This window comes from Anarrhichthys ocellatus, unplaced genomic scaffold, assembly GCF_004355925.1.
Source record: "Anarrhichthys ocellatus isolate YVR2014 unplaced genomic scaffold, GSC_Weel_1.0 scaffold25, whole genome shotgun sequence".
NCBI lineage: Eukaryota > Metazoa > Chordata > Actinopteri > Perciformes > Anarhichadidae > Anarrhichthys > Anarrhichthys ocellatus.
Window position 1 is genome coordinate 5,873,074 of NW_022280055.1, and position 22,326 is coordinate 5,895,399.

The 22,326-nt window shown below is 43.9% G+C and overlaps 1 protein-coding gene across 1 annotated transcript; it reads right to left on the minus strand.

Moving 5' to 3' along the window:
• Positions 1–5,745: 5,745 nt before the first annotated feature.
• On the minus strand, positions 5,746–9,313 carry marcksa (myristoylated alanine-rich protein kinase C substrate a). Its single transcript, XM_031861855.1, has 2 exons — positions 8,849–9,313; positions 5,746–7,740 (listed from the first exon to the last, which is right to left on the minus strand). The coding sequence occupies exons 1-2, from the start codon at positions 8,948–8,950 to the stop codon at positions 7,012–7,014; spliced, it is 831 nt and encodes a 276-aa protein (XP_031717715.1). The 5' UTR covers positions 8,951–9,313; the 3' UTR covers positions 5,746–7,011.
• Positions 9,314–22,326: the final 13,013 nt, after the last annotated feature.

Sequence of the window (22,326 nt, forward strand, 5' to 3'; positions counted from 1 at the left end):
ATACAGTATATATATATATATGTGTATATATATATATATCTGTATATATATGTGTATATATATATATATGTGTATATATATATATGTAAATTACATCCTCTGCACAGAGATGTCAAACCCATGACATCAGACATACTGACCTTTTTGGCAAAGACGGCACCCTCACTGCAAATTCTGATAATTTATTACAGACTTTTACTACGATACTCCTGTCATTTATGGTCATATCAATCATTTTCCAATCAAATGTGTCACATTTTACAATGAGTCATTAGCTATACAAGTAAGTGTCACATAATTTTAACAGGGTCATCATTTACTGTGCTCAACCGCCCCTGTTCTGAGGAGCTGAAGTAGTATCATGAGGACTCATCTCTGGTTTCAAATCCAAAGTATGTCCTTCTAACGTTAAATATACTAGATGAACAAATCAAAAGCTGAAGTTGGTGCTCAAGTGAGTTTTTTATCAACAGCTCGACAAAAGTCACATAATGTCCGTCCGCACGTGTGCATGTAACCGCATGCACAAGGACATTCTCCATCAGAGCAGAAGTGCAGTCTGATTTGTGGGTTGGAAATACAGTGAGCCGTGCCGTCCCTCTCTCCCAGGTACCACCAGAGGGTGCTGTACATCGACCCAGACGTCCACCATGGAGACGGAGTGGAGGAGGCCTTTCTACACCACAGACGGGGTCATGAATGTGTCCTTCCATAAATACAGGGAGCACCGGAGAGCTCAGGGTGAGCCTCAGCCTTTGTCCTTCCATTCGATGAAATGAGGGGGATTATAAAGCAACACATTTTACATGTTTTAAGTTTTATGCTTGAGAAAGTTGCAAATCTTCAAACCATGAGTATGACGTCATAACGTCTTTTTATTATTTCCACTGCAAACGTTTTTGACCTTGACGAAGAAATAAATGATTGTATTTTCATTTATATATTTACTTTGATTAAAAAATGTATTTGTATTAATAGCATTAGTAGTTTTAGTTATGTATTATAAGACCTTAGAACTGTGAAAACATCTCCTTCAAACTATGTATTCAAATTTTGAGTTTTCCAGGATTACTTTGATAACATCATGATAAAGTTATAATGTACCTCCTCCCCAATACTAAATATATAGGTTGACTACATCATAACGTAACTCAATGCAACCTCCGTTAGCTAACGTTAACTAGCTTTCCTACTGCCGATTTCAAGACAGATTGTTCATATGAATTCACACACCGAGGGCATTTTTTACATCTGTTTAAATTGCACGTTGATATATTGTTTCGAACTACAGTTTTTGTCTCGAGCACTTTCACACAGAACGCAAATATTACACAGCAAAAGAAGCTGCAACAAGGCCAACTTCATTACCCCTTTTCAGCGCAGGCCAGATCCACTCGGTCCACTCTCATCTTTCACAATAAAAGCCTGAAATGCAAAGTATTTTGCCTTTTTCTTGTTGTTGTTCATTTCGTCACGCCCCCGTGTGACCTTTAGCGTTAGCGGCAGCCTGCCAAACGATGTAAAGGAGCTGGTTGGATCTATTGTAGTTTAGTTTGGACATCTGTTGTCTTTGACATCCCTCAGTCTGATGTAAATAAAATAACCACAGTATGCGTAAAGCTATTCTCTGTCAGTTAGTGTGCTGAAATGATTAATGACTTGTTCTCTTTCCTCCATGACATCGACCGGGCTCTGTAGTCCCCCAATGTATGGGCGAGCAATAGTGAACTGCCGCCGTAAAGCGCCACTGACACCAAAGATTTTTTTGTTTGTTCTTTGCGGCATAAAACTGTAATGAAATCATTGAAAAGTTCTAAAAAAAGAGTATTAATGTGTTCATACTCGATCAACCACAAGCTCCTTCACAAAAGGGAGGCTTCAAAGCGAGATACTGGAACTGGAAATTTAAAAAGTTTGAATGTCTGCAGCACCTAGCCTGTAGTATTTGGGGGGGGGTCTTGGGGTCAGTGGCGAGTGAATGTTTTATGACTTCACCTCTGATTGCTACCTTTCCCTGCAGGGAGCTGACTCAGCAGACTGTCTCTCCTCCACTGAGTGTGTGTAACAGGAGAGAGACGTCGAATGGGCCAGCGGTTCTCTTAATGGAATTTTTAGGACATTAAACGGAACTCCCGGCTCGTTCCGATCCATCCTCCGCTCAGCAAGGATCAGCGTATAGGTCATGAAGCCCCAGTGAATCACGTTAACAGACATTCATTCCCAAAACGACAGATGATTTGACACCTTGTTTTATCTGCGGCGTGTAAATCTCCCACGTTTTTTCATCGTGGCTCGGCTCGCTCACTTCGCTCGTTGACGGTTCTATTGCAGAAGTGCCGTGCAATGAGTACTTTGAGTACGTCGGGCCCGACTTTAAGCTGCACATCAGTTGTTCAGCACTTTCAGTGAAGGATGAAAACAAAATGATCCCTGTGTCCATGTAACAGTTGAATCGATGATGGTTCTAAATTGTTGTTCCGGCAGAGGCTGTTTGAGAACCTGCGGATGCCGCCTCGTGCCCCTGGAGCTCAGATGCAGGCCATCCCGGAGGACGGCGTCCCGGACGACACCGTGGACGAGGACACGGAGACCGAGTGCTATTTCACACCTGACTGGCTGTGTGCTCTTATGTACTGATGTAACCCAGTTACTGTGGGGCTCTCTGCAGTAACGGGTTTCTGTAAACCGGGTTTCTGTAATCAGGAAAGTGGATTAGAGAAACCCATTTGCTGGAACTTTACATTTACAGTGCAGCGGGATGAAAGGATGGATCATAACAAATAGCATGCTTCCTTGTATACTAATTTATTTATTTCAAAGTCTGATTAAAACTCACACAAAATCTGTTTCCACAGCTGAACATTGTTCTGTGTATGATTAAAATCTCAAGTGTGATTAGACCAACGGTTCCCTTAAGTTGGTCTCTAAAGCAGTGTTCTCCATAAAGGTTCAAAGAACATGCACCCCCCTTCGGACACAAAATGATTATTGGCCAATCGGCATTCAATTAAATGAGTTACGTTGCGTTGAAGTTTGGTGTCGTCAGTGACGCAGTTTTCTTTTCTTTTCTTTTTTTAAATAATTTGAATGAAAAATGTGTTTCGCTCATTTGCGTCGTGAGCGTGTCGTGTCAGCCGTTAAAAGATGTAACATCGAGGGGCCACTACACCAAAGTCCTCAGCAACTCATGAGGGGACTTTTCGGCTAGTGGAGCACATCCTAAAGAAACACAAAAAGCCCTTTGAGGCGATGACTGCGGTGGCTGAAATACCGTTAAAGGACCATAAAAATAAGACAGAAATGATGTCTGCTATTGCCTGATGTGCAACTTGGGGCTGTGAGTAGCTCTCAGACACTTTTTATTTTGTCAAAGTAGCTCTGAAGTGTATGGAAAATAACATTACCATTTGCAGGTTTACCCATGTGGGTAAACCTGGAGACGGATCTATAACGACTTCATGTTTAAATATTTTGTATCGCTCAATAAAACATTTCTATATCTACTTGAAATGTGTGTTACGCTCTGTTAAGGTCAGTGTCGTGATTATCATTAAAATGTTTTGTATTGGCTTTTCAAAGATGTATGCATTGTACATTATACAGTATCTGCATCCCACCCACCACATTATTATTGATTCAAAAAATCTATAAATATCAATTTATTTAAATTAAATCATTATACCAGTAATAATACTAGTGACAAATATTGTAAATAAAAATAATAATAATTAAAGATTACACAAGGATACGTGATAGTTATCAGTAACAGGCATACAGTTATATTTCGGCCATGTTTCCTGCTAAAAACAAACAGGTGGAAAGCCACAGCGAGTGTCTGGGCTCGAGAGGTCGGTGTAATGATCACGTGCAGCCACGTGGGGGCGTTCTAACCCAAAAGATAGCATCTCAAGCTAGGCACAGGTGGAGCGTTTTTTAACCAGTGTTAAGATATTGTAAAGCACAATTTAAGATACTTACAACATGAACACTTCATTCTGTTGTATTCGGCATGCAGAAAACCCAAAGAGGACGACTCAAATGTAATAAAATGGCGTTTTATCTGTTCGTATGCTGCTCGCTCCGGTCGTCCACCGGGCCTGGTTCAATGGAAGCAGACCGTAGGGAATGACAAGCGACTCTATGAGTGAAGTTTAAGGCATGCCGAATTAAAAAGCGTCTCCTAATTGTTTGCTAATATCCGTAGTTTAGGCCCTATCTGGAATATAGCCTTCGAAGCTGACAAATAACTTTTTAACTGTCACGAGTTTTGATTCGTCCTGTGTGAGGGAGAGCGGCATGAGGCACAGACTGACACGCGCACTAATTAAGAGGTAAACTAATTAGTGGAAAAAGCTAGCAACCTTTTATTTTAGCCGCTAGCTTAATGTTTGTACTGTTTCCACATTCAGAAGTTCTTGCTAAGCCAGCCTGGAAGCCACAGAGGACGAACATCAGCCATGACTGAGGTAGGAGGATTATTATTATTATTTTTGGTAACTGGAACAGAATTGTCTGCCATAAAATGATGCAAGGGGACTTCAGAGACTGGGATACGTTAGCCCTAACGTCGATTAACACTGTTCTAAGAAGAACACATTAAACCAAGGTCCATGACCAAAACCTATTGATGTGGATTTCATTACTTAACATTACACAAGTGTACTTTAATTAAAATCTCTGAGATTGTGTGCAGGGAGTTAAGGATGTACAAGTCTGAGTGTATAATCTGATCCCTGTGCAGCTACTGTGATTTATCCTTTGCATTCAACAGTTCCATGTTATGTCTGCATATAGCCCAGTGGGACATTTGTAAATATCCATAATTAAGGTTAAAAAACAATTGTAGTCATGTCTTGAAAGGATTGTTAAATTTCCTCTTTTGTCATTACTGATGAGTCATGGTTGCACTTGAGATGAGATTACCACATACTGGTTGCAGAGAGCTTTGGAATTTAAAAGTGTTAAAATGAAGTCACGTCGCACCACTGCCCGAGGAGCTATTAGGCTTAAGAGGCACGAATGTTAGTGTGCATTTCCTGCTTTCGAAGTTTAGTCCATGTGACCCCGGAGGACTCAACAGGTGAGTGTGCAGGAGTGCACGTCGGGCCGATGGAAACGCCGATGCACTGCATTTAGGAAAGAGATTATACTACCAGGCTACAAACTGCAGCATCACTCTCTCACACACACACTGTTTACAGTGTGCGACTGCTCTGTTCACTGTTTCTGCATAACCTGCGTTAGAATCATCACATCGCATCCTCTTTCTGGGGCCATTTCTGTTGTACAGGAGACAATTGTGACTAAACCATCTTGGGTAAAATTCCTAAAAGGGATAGGTGGGGTTGTATGAGGTACAGTCAGTGCAGTACCCACAGTAGATGATGGTCGGCACGCCCCCAGTTTGGACAAGCACGGCGAGCAAAGGGATGTAGTGCTGTGGAGAGATGTATGCAATTCCTAGAGCTGTGTCTCCATCCATGAGGCCATTATGCAACATAAACAAACTTGCAATGAAGACAGTTTATCTTTACTTATATGGCCAAAAGTATGTGGACACGCCTACCTTTGTGTACTCTTTTTCTGAGTTTATTCTAACCGGTCTGGGCGCCTTAGATGTAATCCAGGGAAATGTTAATGCTGCGACTTACAATAAAGGTTTTGACAATGGTGTTTGTCCCGTTTCAACACGGCAATGCCAACCGAAAGAGAATATTGCTTTGACCAAATAACGACAGATGCATCTCAAATTTTTATTCACATTTATTTTTCGCTTTTAGTGTGCTCACAGAAAATTAGAACACCTTAAGCAGAGGAGTTTAATAGCAATTTTTTTTTTTTTTTGTAAGCAAAGTTACATTCCATCTCTAAGTCAAACTGATCAAAGCTTCTCCAGTATTTACACAAGGAAAAGAGAGAGAGAGAGAGAGAGAGAGACAAGATGCTACACAAACATTTGCATCTGATAGATTCCTTAAGTTTTTGTCAAAGACCACTGAAAAAGCATCGCCTGCTGTAATCAAAAAACATACCACAGTATATAAACAGTTAACCATTCCACTTATCACAGCTTGGTTTGGACTTCAAAATTGCTTAAGAAGGTCACCCGGGATGACTTTTTGTCTGTGTGTGTGTGTTGCGTTGTTATCTTACAAAAATGAGCGGGTGGAAAAAAAAGAGCTGCAAACTTCATGTGCTTCTTGATCAAGATTTTTTTCATTTTGTACAATAATCACAGTTAAAAACACCCCGCCTATACATACTTACATTTTTTTATTAAAGTCATAAAACCAACAGTAAACAATAAAGTCTATACAACTTGTATTTCTACTGAATCACTGACTGGTACAGCTAATGAGAAGTGAAAAAGCTCCTATGCGTTTATATGACTTCCTAAAAAAAAAAAAAAATCTAACTCTGGGATTTTATTGTTTTATTGTAAAAAATGACTTAGTGTTGCAAAAAGCATACGGGCGTGTATCGATGTTGGTCTCATAGTTTTTGTTTCTTTTAGACTACTCTTTCCTTAATAGTCTACCCCCCCAACGAGCTTGCCTCCCTTGCCTTTCATTTACAGCTCACCCCCCTCCGCCCCCCCCCTGCCTCCTTCATACCACGGGCATGTCCATACCATTTTGTTTACATTTTGTAGAAAAATTCCAAAAAAAAAGGAAAAGAAAATGTAATACTGATGAAAAAATATATGGCAGAGTGTGGATGTATTTAATCTGTTGTACATATTGAAGCCACCCACCGCCCTACAGCCCGTTGGAATGGAAGTAACAAGGGGCCGAGATGGGTTTTGTGTAAAGGGTTGGGGGGGGGGGGAATGGAAACCAAAAAAAAATCAAAAAATAAAGAAAAGCTTTAAAATATCCCTTGTTGTTGACAAGTTCTTCAAAGCCAGGACCTGGCGTCACTCCAACATACAAACAGGGAAATGTTCTTTGATTATCTTTCTTTTTTTCATTTTTTTTCTTTCAAATTTCTCCCCTCTTTCCCCCTTGAAACTTATTCGGCGGCCTGGGCGGCTGCGGCCGGGACCTCCGCCGCTGACGCCGCCTCCTGCGAGGCCGGGGCGGCCGCCTCCTGCGAGGCCGGGGCGGCCTCCTCCGTCTTGGGCGCCTCCTCGGCCGGCTTCTCCTCCGCCTTCGGCTCCTCTGCCTTCGGCTCCTCTGCGGGCGCGGCGGCCTCCTCTGCAGGCTTCTCTGCCGCCTCCGGCTTGGCCTCTACCTCCTCCTTGACGGGCTCCGCGGCAGGTGCGGCCTCTCCCTCGGCGGGCTTGGCCTCCTCGCTGGCAGCCGCTGCCTCCTCCGTGCCCTCGGCCTTGGCCTCCTCTGTGGATGCCGCAGCATCAGCACCACCAGCAGCTGCCGCCTCCTCCTCGCCCTCCGCTCCATCCCCCGTCTCCTTTTTGGTCTTCTTGAAGGAGAAGCCGCTGAGCTTGAACGACTTCTTGAAGGAGAAGCGCTTCTTCTTCTTCTTGGGGGTCTCACTGCTGGCGGACGGGGCGGCGGCGCCGTCCTCTGCCTTCACCGCCTCTCCCTCGGCGGCAGCAGGGGAGGCCGCCTCTACCTTCTCCCCATCCGCAGCCTCCTCGGCGGGGGCATCCTCCGCCTTGTCGGCCTCCTCCTTGGGGCTCTCCTCGGCTGCGGCACTGCCGTTGGCCTGCACCTCCTCCTTGCTGTTCTCGGCTGCGGTGGGAGAGGTGTCCCCGTTCACTTTAACGTGTCCATTTTCCTAAAGAGAAGAAACAGTGGCTGTTATTGGAATGCAAAGAGCTGGCATGGGTTTTAACAGCAGAGCCGGGCAGTGCCACTGGTGGACACTAGGGGCAGCAGACACCATCGAATCAGCTCTGAATAAAGCACTGCATCCTAGACTCGGGTTCTACTTTCAAGACACTTTATTTGGAAATAATCAAAATAACAGTCATGCAGTAGACTTAAAATACAACGCAATAGCTCTCTCTTTTTTTTTGCCCCAGGATTTCATTGACATCCTGAGCGAGTGGTCGGTGTCTGGTGCCAAAGCAAAGCAGCTGCTCATTAAAACAGCAGATGCTCATTAGTCCAGCAGGTCAGGGAGAGTAGAGTTCAGGTACATATCCTAAAAATGTTTAAAATGCAAATGGGGTTCTGAATTGTTTATTTTCCAAACTCTTAAAAAAGAAAAAAAAGGAGCGACTAAAATCAGCACACGCTCCTCTCTCTCCCTCCCCCTCTCCCTCCCCCTCTCCGGGGCGCACCACTGGCTCCCAGTCTCCCCTCCTGCGCGACAGCAGGCTGCCATCTCCACTTTCTAGTCGAGCATCTGTAACAAAAGGAGCGGCGCTCCGAGCGCACACAGCCCTTTTGTTGCCGTCGCGCATCTCGTCTAATATTTAGCGAATTGTGGCGAAGCTGTTCCGTCTCATGCTGAAATGTATTTATTTTTGGAGCACATCCGCCAACAAACCATCCAAACACACGATTCCATTCAAATGCAACAATTATATTTGTTTTATCAACATTAGATCCAACCACAATTGGCTTCTTCATGAATAAACTCTTGTTTTATCAAGTAGTTTCCTCCAAATATCCGCTCAATACACCGTTTCCTATGAAACAATAGACGTATCAAATGCTCATCTGTTGCTCGTGAACTACAATATATTCCAGATTTTAAAATCAAGCCTTAACATTTAGTTTAAACTCCAACCGCTGATCTCCATTCAATCTATCCACGATTACGCACGGATTTGCGCCCCGAGAGCGCAGCCCGACCAGATTCTCTCTCTACCCCCGCACACCCCACACCCCCCGCCCGGATGGATGCGATGGAAGCTGGATGATAAAATATCATTTACCTGTCCGTTGGTCTTTGTGGGTGAAGCAGCAGCAGCAACCTCTCCGGGCTTTTCAACCGCGGTTTCAGCCTTTCCAGCTGTCCTGGACAATTGCGCTCCCATGCTTTTAGCTCCAACAAAGAAACTGAACCGATCCCCACACACGCACACACACAAAAAAAAAAAGCGAACAAAGACCCCACAAGCCTCTTTGTTGAAACGCAAAGCTCTTCGCTGCTGTCTCCCCTCTCTCACTCTCTCTCTCTGCGCAAAGAGGGAAAAAGTTCACTGGGGAAACGCGAAAGCAAAGTCCAGTTGAGAGCGACTGAGGCTTTTTCAGAACAGCAGGGAAAAGCCGACAGGTTGGGGACGAGCAATACAATCCCAGATCGGTTGGCCGTGCCGCTGCAGACGGGCTGCAAAATGGAGAAATTTCCCTTGTTGCTATTAAGATGCGGAGTCCAACGCCCAAGTGAAGAGATGAATGGGCGCTCCGAGCGATGACGGCACCGCACTCCGATTCAGCCAATCACGGCCGCCGTCGAAGGAGCGTGGGCGGGGTTTGGGGGAAAGGGAGTGAACAATAGATTGTAGCGCTGCGTTCAGGGTACGTTGGTATAATGAATCACAAAAACAAAACAGAATCGGTCATTTTTTTAATAACTGGGAATGACACCATACCAAACCACGCGATGATTTGTTTTGCTTTTGAATGGCAGTTACTCAACCATAGGGTTCAAATATGGAAGTTTTAAACATGCAAATGTTTACATTCTACCTTCTTTCTGCACTATTAAGTCATGCTATGATCGGTAACTAGAGGTCCACTTACTAGTTTTCTGGAGCTATTTGTGAAAGATCATTACTCTTTAATGAAACATAAGCTATATTTAACTAATACTTTTTCAGGGCTTCAGGGGCTGTGAAATGGAAATTCATCAACTCAAATTATTATTATTTTTTATTCATACTACGTATATCATTTGTAACGCTTTGGAATAGTTGATTGTTTTTGGTAGTATTGTCAGACATGTCAGACAAATCCCTATGGAAATGTTCTGCGGACAATGCGAATACTTAATATATGTGGTCTAAGAAATAAGCTAGAGGTCGGTTCTGGATCAGGTTCTATGTTTTTGCACCCAATTGTAAAACTGACTGGCGAAAATCTTACCAGAACCCTGACATAACCAATCCAAAAAGGACCAGAGGGCAGTCAGATCAGACATGAGGATGATTAGACCAGGTTTGGAATGCAGTGGACCCGATCAGACCCTACCACGTATCACATGGTCATAGCTGATGGCGAGCTTCAACCCGAGCCAAAAGACTGGGACCCTGCCCGATCCTAATTCGACAGAATACACAGTCATTTGGACCTGACCTGACTCAGGTCTTGGGTCGGAGATGTTTCTAGGAAAATTAACCCATGAAGGTCTGTAGCCCAGTGGTGGATCCATGAAGGGGCTCCAAGGGGAGTCCCTAGCAAAAAAGAGGAATCATTTATTCACGCTGTAAATCCATCCACAAGTGACACTATGACTTCAATGGGTTTCGTACACTTTCTGTAGTAAAACATTGCAAGCAAAAAATCCTATCAGATGGGGACAAAATCGTATTAAATAGAGGTCCATGGTCTAGTTTGCATCAGTATCGGGGTCCTTGATGTGAAAAGGTTTGGGAACCACTGCTCTAGACTAGTCTATATTTTACAGGTAAGTAACGTATACAAGGATACTGTCGTTCATATTATCACAAACACAAATGGCCTGGGTGATGAAATCCCAATTTCGTGGTTTGACACCATAAATTAGCCGTACCCTGAATCATTTTGAGGTCATTCGGCATCTGAAAATTTTTCATGATCCTTATTCCCTGTCGGAACTTGTATGTACAATTGTTTTTAGTTTGTCTTGAATGCAGCACCAGAGATTGGAGCATCAACTTGTTCTGGCCACAGTTGATCTGCTTCACAAACCCTAACTTTAGGATAAATATATTTGAACACGTTCTCCGGATTGAATTGAACAAATGTCCTATTTCCATAGTTTTCCTGGACTAACTGATGACTTCACCTTCACTTGTGATAGCGCTGCTCTAAGCATTCACCTGGGGGTGTTGGTCAAAGCCTGCATCAACATGGGATCATTAAAACTTTACAGCAGGGACGGAAACACAGAGAGAGGAAAGATAAAACATCGGAATCATCAGAGCCACACCTCCTGTGTGTGGAGGTAGCAGAGGGGCTGTGGGAGTGGGCGTGTACCCTGTGCGGCCGTGTTGACGACCATGTGATGTGCCCAGAGGGGAAAGTTGCAGAGCGTTCAAACAGGTCCCTCGGCCCACATTTTGCAATGCAAATAGGTCACACAAGCATAGGCGGAGTCAACTGTCCTCCACAGAACAAACTGAGGTGGGCTGTCTTCTGCTTTTTAAATGCAAAACAGCCCCGTGGAGGCCACTCTCACCTGGGATGCAAACTACGGCACTGGTTTCAGTTGCTGTCGTGCCTAGTTCGCGCTACACAACTTTTTAGCCCTGACTTTCCAACTCGGCGACAGTTTTTTGAAGTTCCCCGACAAAAAGCCCCAGATCAGACGCAAGTCGGCTCGCAGATCGAACGCTCGAGGAACGTTACAGATATCTAGCATGCAAGACACGGGTTGAGGGAAAACCATGGGGATGGGTAACAATGGGAACATTTGCAGCATGGACCAAAGGCTGTTAAGCATGCATGTGAACACGTGTGCCGACGACATCAACAAGCATGACTACAAGGGAAGTTCAGCGGAATGCTTGAAGAAATAAAAAACATCCTGTCCTGCGCGCGGTATCACATCGGGCTGCAGAATTAATCGAATATTCATCACAAATCAGGATTTTGGCTTCCCACAATTGAATGAACATGATCGACTTGCAATATTCACGTTTCAAACGCGCCCTCCGCCGCATATCAAATCGAGCACCTCCTAAACTAACAAACAGCCACATGGGGACGATTGCAGCGGTAGCCGTTTAAAACCTCGAACACGTGGCTGCAGTCCAGAGTAGAAGAGTAATGCACTGTATATTACTTAATGCACCAAGTTCAGGGTAGGAAGAACCTTATTTTAAGTCCTATTTTGATGCAAAGATTTGTACGTTAGCGGGAACGTAGTTTAACGGAAGCTGAAGCTGTGCTCTCTTCATTCAAATGTGAAAGTATTTTGAACTCAGTGGATAATCGGAATAAATAAATGTGAACTCATTATTATTGATTATTATTCCATCCCTAATTGATCAGCCCTGGTTTTACATAATTTCCTTTTGCTTGAAACAAACTGGTTCCAAAATGTTGACGTCAGCATGAAGGTTGACCAAAAAACAAACTACTTGCCTTTTGTTTTGGTCAAACTATTGTTTCCTAGGTCAAGAATGGACTTTCATGCGCAATTCCATAGATATAACACTATGCCTGTCTTACACCATCTCGTAAAATCATTGAAGGTATGAAAAATGAATCATACAAATTTTGATAAACAATAATCTTAAAATTGCTATTGCAAAACCTAAAGATGGTCAATTATTCATCAGATAAGACGGAAGAAAAGAAGCAAATCTTCACAATTACACCAGCAAATACTTGGCATTTATTTTCAGTGACCAACTGAAACTGAAAACCAAGCATGCAGGAGAGCTACGGTGGCCTCCCCAAGAACAGGAATGGCCCTATCTAGAGTAACTCCAGCTGGTAAAAATGACCCAAGAGGGCAGAGAGCCGACCTTAGTGTTTATTTAGGTGTTTCTCTGGCTATTGGTTACAAACTTGTAACTTGACTAACATGATGACAGTCTTTCTTTTTTACAACGTCCACCTCAAGAGGCCAGAAAACCAAGGGAGCGACAGACAAAAAAAACAAGATGGTGACGGACAAAATGCCGAACTCAAGGCATCCAATCCGTTGGTTAATGTCTCGGTGACTACGTCCACTTCTTATAGAATATGGTTTGACCACGCATTACATTCCATCGTTTTATACTTGGCAGTTTTGGTTTGTAAAACTGTAATGATATTCTTTAACCAGAGAATAACGGAGCAAGCGTACCTTTGCCGTTTTGCATCTGAATTCAACCGTCAAACAGGGAGTAATACATTGTAGAAGAGGACACATTCCTCAACGAGCCGTTGCTTCAATGTATGCCCAGCAGTTAGGTCGTGTTAATCCCAAGACTGAAAGCAATCTGGTGAACATGCCTTCGTTGGGGGTTGTCGTCTCTAGAAAAGGCCTCTCAAGGAAATCACGAGTCAGCTAGCCACAGGAGTTGACACAACTCTTCATTTTCAAAGTCCTGCGTGTTCAGAACACTAAGTAACCACAAACACATGATATGTTGACAAAACTCAGCTTGTTTGATGAGACACATGCCCCAGGATGTGTTCTCCTGTGAAATCTGATCCAATTTATCTTCTCAAATTGAAAGAAATAGGAGGTGACCCAACCCCTGTGTGCGTAGATGACACAAAACAACACTTGTGCTGACTCCGTACTATAAAGATCCCAAGAACCAATCCCCAAACCTTTCCTTACATATTTATTTCCCTATAGGCAAATCCTCTCTGGTGCTTATCTACGCTGCAAGTATTCACCACCCTTGGCGTTTTTTCCCCCCATTTTTTTTCCATTACAGCTTTATTTGTTTGTTGGACAAATTGGTTTTATTTCACTAATTATGTGATGTCTGAGGGAAATTTGACTTTTTAATTTACATCCTACATTTACTTTTGCATCGTAATATTTTAAGTGGGCACGTAGGCTTAGCACTGTATTAGAGTATCGGAGTTTAAAAGTATTAAATTAAAACACAGTTGCTAATGCAAATTAGTTAGATGTGAACATAACGTTTAGGCGACAAGGTCTGAATAAGAGGTAACAACACTGTTAACATAAAGTTTTTAAAAAAAGTTTAACTTTCCCTTTCTACCTTGAAGTGTTTACTCCATTATTTTTTTTTTTTTACTGCCCTGAAAGCCCAGCTCCTGCTATGGAATGCCGGAGTTCATTTGCTCAGGGTCAGTGTTGTCTGAGCGAGCAGAGGACAGAGGAGAGAGTCGGAGGCACTGAGTGACGGAGCGCAGTGAATGGCGTCGCACAAAACACCAGGGAGGAGCCCACCGACCCGTCTGAATGGAACAAGGACAGGGGGGGAGAAAAGAGGCTCTTTAAAACTCAATCTGGCCAACCGTAAATGTTTGTCCACAGCTTTTCTGCTGCCATTACTGGAATAGCTGGGCCCATTGTGCCCTGTGGGAATAGCCCAACTCAACCCTGCAGCTGAGACTGGAGATTTGTGCTGCCTATACAAAAGCTATAGGAACCGAACACTCGGGGCCACACAAAAGACCGCGGAAACGTGATCGTCTTTTTTTTTCCACAAGAGCCTCGTTCTGTGGGAGAGGGAGAGGGAGAGGTAGGCACTTCCGCTGGCTCGCATAATTGCAGGTCTCCACTCCCCACTGTGGATCTGGCCCCCGGTTCCTGCTCCCGTCACTTTGTTACTTCTCCCAGCTCAGGTCCCCCGCCCTGGCTGGAAGTGTTCAGGGAATATCTCCTTCTGTTTTGGGTGTGCCTCTGTACCACGCGCAGATGGCCACTCGGGCACACCCCGCATGTCATACGCCACGCTGGGGCCAACGCTATAGCGGTGACTTCACTGTCAGTGACTTCATGCTCCGCTTGGCGGGCTTTTATTTGCATATACACCACATGTGAGAACAAAAAAACGTGGCTGTTTTGCTAAGTCTTCCGGCTCTACCTCTCTGCTGTGGCGGTTCACTCACCAACAACAAAGTCAACAAGCCAGCTCTCCGCCACCACATCTGGCAGTGAAAGCAACCACATCTGTACACTGTAGAAAGTCAGTCAGCTCAAATTCTTTCTCACATTCAGAACCAACTAATCCAACAGAATTCATGAGTTCCAGTCTGGTAAAGGCCGGGGACACAAGTTAAGACTGTTGATGATGGGTATGAGTGGGGCGTGACCACTGATGGGGACATAGGTTGGACCGGCTCTGTGCCGGTCTGGGTCAGTTTGTGATACGTAACAACTATAATCTGATGCCTCTGCAAGTCGTTGAACTGTGCATGGTAACTGTTCCAAAATCTAGCTGTTAGTGTTAATAAAACACCATTAAAATATTGAGGAATTATCCCTGTTAAAAAAAGTCAAACTAAAAGATACAGGATTAATGTGATTAATTTAAAGATTAACTGCTGTTTCTTATTGTTTTATATTTAGTTTATGTAACACTTTGTAAATGTAAACTATGATGTAAACTTTGTCAAGTGTCTACAACTCCAAACACAATACTTTTACCTCCAAACTGTACTCATCCGAAGTACTTGAGTACATTTTATTTACTTTAAACTTGTTTTGTTGTCACAATACACAGTTCACTGTTTAACGCGTCACATTAACTGTTCCTGCTCCTCTGAACTAGGGAGGTCGGTTTGGGTTCATTTTGATAACCGACAACCATTAACCTGTAATTTATTATAAAAATTTTAAAAAAGCAAGATTATGTGACGTACAAGACACACTTTTTTACTCTGGTGCTACATTACTTAATGAACTTGAGCGCCGCATTTCGTAGTGCTATATCCATCCAACCTGAATGCTTAGTGTTGTAAATGGTTTTGTCTGAACAGCTCAATTGGTTAACATGTTACATGTACATTAAACCATGTTTAGTTAACATACAGACCAGACACGAACCTATAGACCGACCTCCATAACCGCTCAAATACGTTCTTCATTCCTGCTCTGAACAGAAACTATAATCCTGTTGTGTGTTTAGCTCCATTAGCTGTTAGCTCTCTTAGCCCTGTTAGCTCCGTTAGCTCTATTGGCTCCGTTAGCTCTATTGGCTCCGTTAGCTCTATTTGCTCTGTTAGCTCCAACTCTGCTGCTAGCAGTTAACAGCTAACTAGCTCTCCTCCCAGTGATAGTAACAGCATGAGAAGGTGCACACTGTTGTAGTCAGCGCTCGGTTCAGTTTTTCATTTGCTAAGCGATAATTATCCATAAAGTCATTAAACATTAAAAACATAACACCAAAAAGCAGGTCAGATATGCATATTTGGGAAGGAAAACAAAGGTGAACGTTAAACTTCCCAAAAATAAGACCCGAGTAGTAATAAGCCACAGTTTTACTTTCAACACGCGGCCTTATCATACAAAGGCATGTACACCAAGCCAACTCTCCCTGTGAGTGGGAGCAACCACATCCGTAGGAGACACTACATCCATTTACCACAGATGTGGTCTTTAATCTGCTCTGCATACGTGTGTGTGTGTGTGTGTGTGTGAGGGCTTGTATACCAGCGACTGTCACCTGGAAGTAATAGTCGGCCCACATTCCAACACTGTTTGTAGTGTTTCTCATTAGCATGGTGAAAAGTCCCTCGCATTCACCGAGAGGGCACGGCTGCATTCCTTCAGCCCATCCTTGGAGCCAGACACCTACTCCATTTTCATCCACAGTGCTCGGCCTCCTCCACCTCTTCGTCTAACTGTGTTATCATCCAAACGGCAGGGTCAGAGTGTAAATGTGAAAATCGTTTAGGGGAATGGGGGGGGGCTGGTGTTTTGGTTTGGAAGAGCTGATTAAAAGCAGGCCTTACAGTTAGAGAGAGTGAGACCGAGGCCGACCTGAAAGTTCCGTGTTGTTCATTTTGCACGATGATTTATCGTTCCCCTCTTGTTAAGGATTTGATTATAAGCAGGCCTACAGGCAGACACAGAGAGTGAATGGCGGTGTGTGTCTGTTCTGTTAGATGGCGGTGGTGGTGGTGGGGGTCAGACTGTTGTTTGTGTGTGTTGATAAGACTTTTGTCTGCGCGGATTGCTGCCTCAGCACTGGCTGCAGCCAGAGGGATGCCACTGGCTGACAGATGCAGCAGAAGCACCATGTGTCTCGCAGAGTGTGGCTGTTTAGTCTGCCGGTGCACACACACACACACACACACACACACACACACACACACACACACACTGCAAAAATGAATCCACAACAAGTCCGTCAGTCCTGTGGTTTGTCACAGTTGTTGTTTTTAATTAAAGCAAATGGAATTACTGTTAGGAACAAGTCAGATTATTCCATTAAAATACAATTACGATAAGATTGTCATGTTGTCCTTTTATGTGGAGAAGTTTAATATAACTGTAAAATGAACCACAGCGTTTTAAACTCCAAAGGACACAACAACACCAGCGGGTCCAGCTCTACAAACTCATCTGGTTCGGCCAAACATTAATTCAAACCCACTAAACTTGATTCTGCATTCGAGTAAAGCCTACAGTTTACAGACACCAGACATGTAAGGCTATATAAAATTCACCCTTCACCAACCGTACGAACGCAGACCGGCCAATCATAGCGTGACATCGGCCGGCACTGACCAGGGTCCGACAACTATCCGGCTCTGCTCCAATTTCTTTTCAGGCTGGTTTTGTTGATTTGGAGCTAGTCATGGTGAAACGTTGTGTAATAGTGATACTCGTTACCCGGAAAGGTTGGAAGGAGATATACGTTGATATACGAGGATGAACACCCGTAGCATTTTGTGTAATTATCAAAAAGGTTCAATAAAATGTAAGAATTTAAGATAAAACAACGAAAGGATCATGGAAATCAGCATTAGTTGTCAGTTTTAGCAGGTGTAAAATCCTTGACTTTATTCGATATCCCAGAGTTGTCAGTGTGCCGATCCAGCCACACACAAGCCTCCCGCCTCAAAGGCCTGGACAGTGTTTACATGTGCGCTGCCGGTCCTTTGATCGTCCGTTCAGCCAGTTGCTCCCAATTAATGACAAACACGCGGCGAGAATCTCTGACCCCTGGCTTCAGTAAACAGGGCTGCCGCTGCGTGCGCCGCGTCAGATCGGCAGCATTTAAAGCAGGAATTTCAGGGGCAACAGGAACTGGACTAAGATCTCAACTGTTAAGCCCCCCCAAGCCTCAGCCATTTCAACTACAAGGCATTCCTACAGCGTCGGACCATCACTCAGAGCTGTTATAAGCTACTTTAAGGGCCTGCTCCACTTGGCATAGACATAGGGGGCTCCCGGCATGACTGTGAACCGGGATGCACAGTCATCAGTGCGAGGGGTCTGCGGCGATGTCGGCCACCAGACCCGTCCCTGAAACACTGAGACCGTCTCGTTAAACATTTGTTGTGGGTGTGACTTTTTTTGCTGTGTCATCACCATCCGTATCAACCAATGACTTTATGATTATATTGTTTACTAGAGCATAAGATTAATGAATTTAACAATAAAACGTAGCCTACAAAATATTGGGTGGATCTTAAATAGAATATATATTGTCGAAAAAAAAATATTGCAATGTCAAGTTTTTTCCAATATTGTGCAGCTCTATCTGAGACTCAACCCGGGACCAGAGGCGGGCCAGATCCAAATGGTATTTGGTCAAATCCAGTTGAGCATAGTCCTCTTGTAACTGCTACTGGTCTTGGGTCTGTCTGGCAATATGTCTAATACCCAAATGGATCCAAAGGGGACCCTCTATTATTTGTCATGTCTGTGGTGAAAAACTGAAGTGTGAACTGAGAACTACTAGCACTGAATTGGTATCCATCCCATCTGTGTCAGATGGTGGAACAATCTTGATAGGGACACTTTTGACTTGTGATTCAAGTCAAACTCTTTACTTAGCCGTGTTGTGTTTCGGTGCCTGTGGTCTCAGTGACTAGTGAGGCTTAGCTGCGAAAGACTGGAATGTCAGAGTCAACACGCTGCAGGTGAGGCTCCGGGGACACAATCAGTGCTTTTATGGCACCAATCTGGAATTTTTTTGTTATCTTGAGTATTTCAGTAAGTTCAAACTGTTTGACATAGGCATTGTTTGATTGTTGGGAAAGAACTTGGAACTAACTCTCAACACTGGCATGTATTTTACCACATGATTGATTTCAGTGTGGAACAACCGCATGCGTATAGATATCCTTTTTACATAGAAAACTAAATAAATACAAAGAAACAAGCGATTACAATATTGCTAACCAACAGGAGACCCTGAAAGAGAGGAGATGGTTGTATGAGCTTTAGGAATTCTTGAATCCAAGAGTGTGATCCAAGTACCAACATGGTTTTAATGCACTGTAAACATCACATTAATGCTCCTTTTTAATTGGATTTCTTTTCCTCATTTTCCACCTTTTATTGGATAGACTGACAGTAATGATGCAGACAGGGTTGAGGGGTCAAAAGAGATGTTACATGGTATACTTCCCAATCAGTGAGTGATTTCCCCGTCCCCCCGCCATTAACGCCAGATGAATGCTGCCGTTAGATTACCCAAGCCTGCCGCTGCTTACGGTGAAAGCACAGCTGGAGTGAACAGTGGTCCACTGCTAAGCCACAAATACTGCCCAAATGATCCTTCTTTCTCCATAATAATCATATGAAGCAATGGTGCGTGTGATTGGAGCTGAACAGTGGATTTAATTTGTTCCCAGATGGATTTCTTCATCGTGATGTTAGGAGAGGGAACCAGGGACTCCGTCATTGTCATCGCGTTGTCGTCTTTCTGTGGAACAGAAAGCAGATCGTCTTTTATAATGTAAAGGGAAGTGACCCTGGACTTTCATTTCAACACCAACCGGAAAATGTTCACTGTGATAGGTTTGTGTTTCATATCCTCCCACACGGACACAAAGTAACAATTTTTTAGGCCATCAGATTTATTTTCTCCATTTCCAACTGACTGGAGGTGCAAATGAGGAAGTAACAAGTTTATTAAAGCCTGAAAAATGGTGGTACATGGTGTTTAACGTCCCTCCCATGAAATGCTAAGGTTCATTTCATTTTTCAAATATTAATATCTTCTGACGATTGCCGTCTTTATTCTGGCGATGGGGACCGCTGCCCGGCACCCTGCAGGCTCTTCCACCTGCCAGGAGCAGAGCTTTGCCTCGCTGCTTCGCTGGTCCACACCGCGCTGCTAAAGGCCCAGGCCATGTTACTGGGCCTGCTGGAAGAAAGGGAGGCATGGAAGAACCAGAACCAGGACTGCACAGGGTAGACTGGCTGGAGTAAAACAAGAGGTCTTCTAAAGGGAATCTCAGTTCCTCGTAGTAACAGTGACTATATACAGTACAATGAATGTGTCCGTGAAGATTGTGACACCAATTTAATGTGACTTACACAGTAATATTACCTGCGAACAGACGTAGCATATCTAAGTATAACGGGAAAGGGGAACGTTGACCGAGGGTTCCAAGCTGGCTCAACTGTTAGTGAAGCACAGAAGGAAAAGAGGCGTGACTGAGGAAAGGGTTAACTAAGGGTCTTTGCAAAGACTGTTATTCAGTCATTTTATTTGGATATTGTAGTCAGAGCCAATAAATGCCAACAAAAGGCCTTTTGGGGAATACGGTGACCTGGACTGTGGGGGGGGGGGGGGCAATGGTGGATTGATCTGATCCGGGTAAGTCAGAGCAGTGTGTGTCAAAGCTCCGGAGCAGTTCCGTGTACTCTTGTGTTTTTTCATCAGTTACTGATAATCACAGAGAGGCCAGCTGGGGGGGATCTGAGAGGGAAGGAAAGGCTCGGTGGCTGCCGGCCAGCTGGCAGCATGCTAACCTTGGAGGGGTTGTTTTGGGTGTTGGGGGCAGCAGTTCCTGGATATCTGCTCTAGGCCACAGCACTGCCCTGCTGCACCTGGTATTTGTACACTAGCAGTGATTGTGGCAGTAATTCAGCTCAGCCCACATCACATTCACAGCACAGGTTTGTTAGTCCTGCTTTTTTAGCTAAATATGTGACGGTAGAATTATGTAAGGAGAACAACACAGTCCTTCAAGCTGCTATCTATTAGCAGATTGTTATGGTTAGGGCTTTTCTTGTAATATTCTTGGGCTGGACCCGAATATTTGAATTTTCTGGCTGTTTAGTGGGAGAGGGCCCGCAAATGTACATAGGTCTATACTTGCACATTCTAAGGGATTAGGGCGAGGAGACGCTGAGCACAGACAGAGCGGTGGCGTTGATCGCTCTGGTCACGGCCTTCCTGCCAGTGACCAGAGGACTGCTGACGGTGCACTGCTGGTAAATTCGTAGATAATGAACATTTAACTCACTGGACTGATGAGCTGTTTCTGCTCTCAGCATCATCCAGAATATTCCCATAATGTGCAAATGCTTGTCTTCGTCTCCAGACAGCATGGAACACGGCCAATACTAGATGACATGAAAGAACAATTCAAACTTGCTCAGTTGAAACAAATTCCTGAAGAACTCTCTATTTTCGTATTGCACAAGGGTTAGATGGGCAAGGCGACTTGTTTTGTTTCTTGTTTGCAACCTCTTCTTCTTCTTCTACTCTGTTCACCTGCAAATTCCAGCGTCATGTAGTCTATAGCGCTAACTTCTGTCCAATCTACGCTGTAGCCGAGTCTATTCGCTCCAAACCAGTTGATGGAAACGCACCTAATTCTCATTTCTTTATTGCGACATTTCCAACGGTTTGCTTACAAATTTGCTTGACAATTGAATAAAGTTACCGCTAATATCATCGTAAAATTGAGCGCTCCTGCTCTCAGTTGTGTTCATTTAGTAATGGCAGGCTAGCGACAAATGATCCCATGAGTTGTACGTAGTTTGGTGTGTGATTTATTTTTTAATGGTGGGATAAAGATGGCACTGGAATTGGAATCGGTATCGCAAAGGGCAACCTTCTGAAAAGTGACGCCACTGTGGAAGTAAGTGCCTTAAACTTGTAGTCTCTCTACTGGCCATCAAAGGGCGACTCATCTGGTTGCAAAAACAAGCCAGATTGTATGGAAGTCTATGAGAAAATGACCCGACTTCTCACTTGATTTATTACCTCAGTAAACATGAGTTTATGGTCTCAATCTCTAGTTTCAAGTCTTCTTCAATACAGCATGATGTTCATTTAGTAAATTATGGTCCATTTAGGGTCAAATAGACCATAAAGCAGAGTATGCTTTAGGGCGGGGCTACCTTGTGATTGACAGGTTGTTACCACTACCAGAGCCGTAAACGCGTCTCTCTGTCACAATATGGTAACTTTTGTTCACTGGTTGCAAAAGAAAAACATGGCAACGGCCAAAATGCCGAAAGTCGAGGATTCAAAACCGCATTCCACACACCAATGGGTGACGTCACGACGACTGCGCCCACTTCTTATATACAGTCGATGCAACATCCGAGTCAGGTGCTTGAATGCGAGCTTTATATGTCACTAACATGTACATAAATCTGAGATCTGTCATGTACAGAGCATTTTTAAAAATACACTAAAAGGGCTACACTTTATCATTGCTCGCCTTAGCAGTGAGCTCCACAGATCTACGGGCTACGTTCATGTCTTTACTTCATGGTGATACAAGCTGGTTTGTTTGAAGCACACTGAGCCTTTTAACCCAGAGCAGCCGAGCTGAAAGTGACCAACTTATTCTTAAAGCCAGTGGTTCG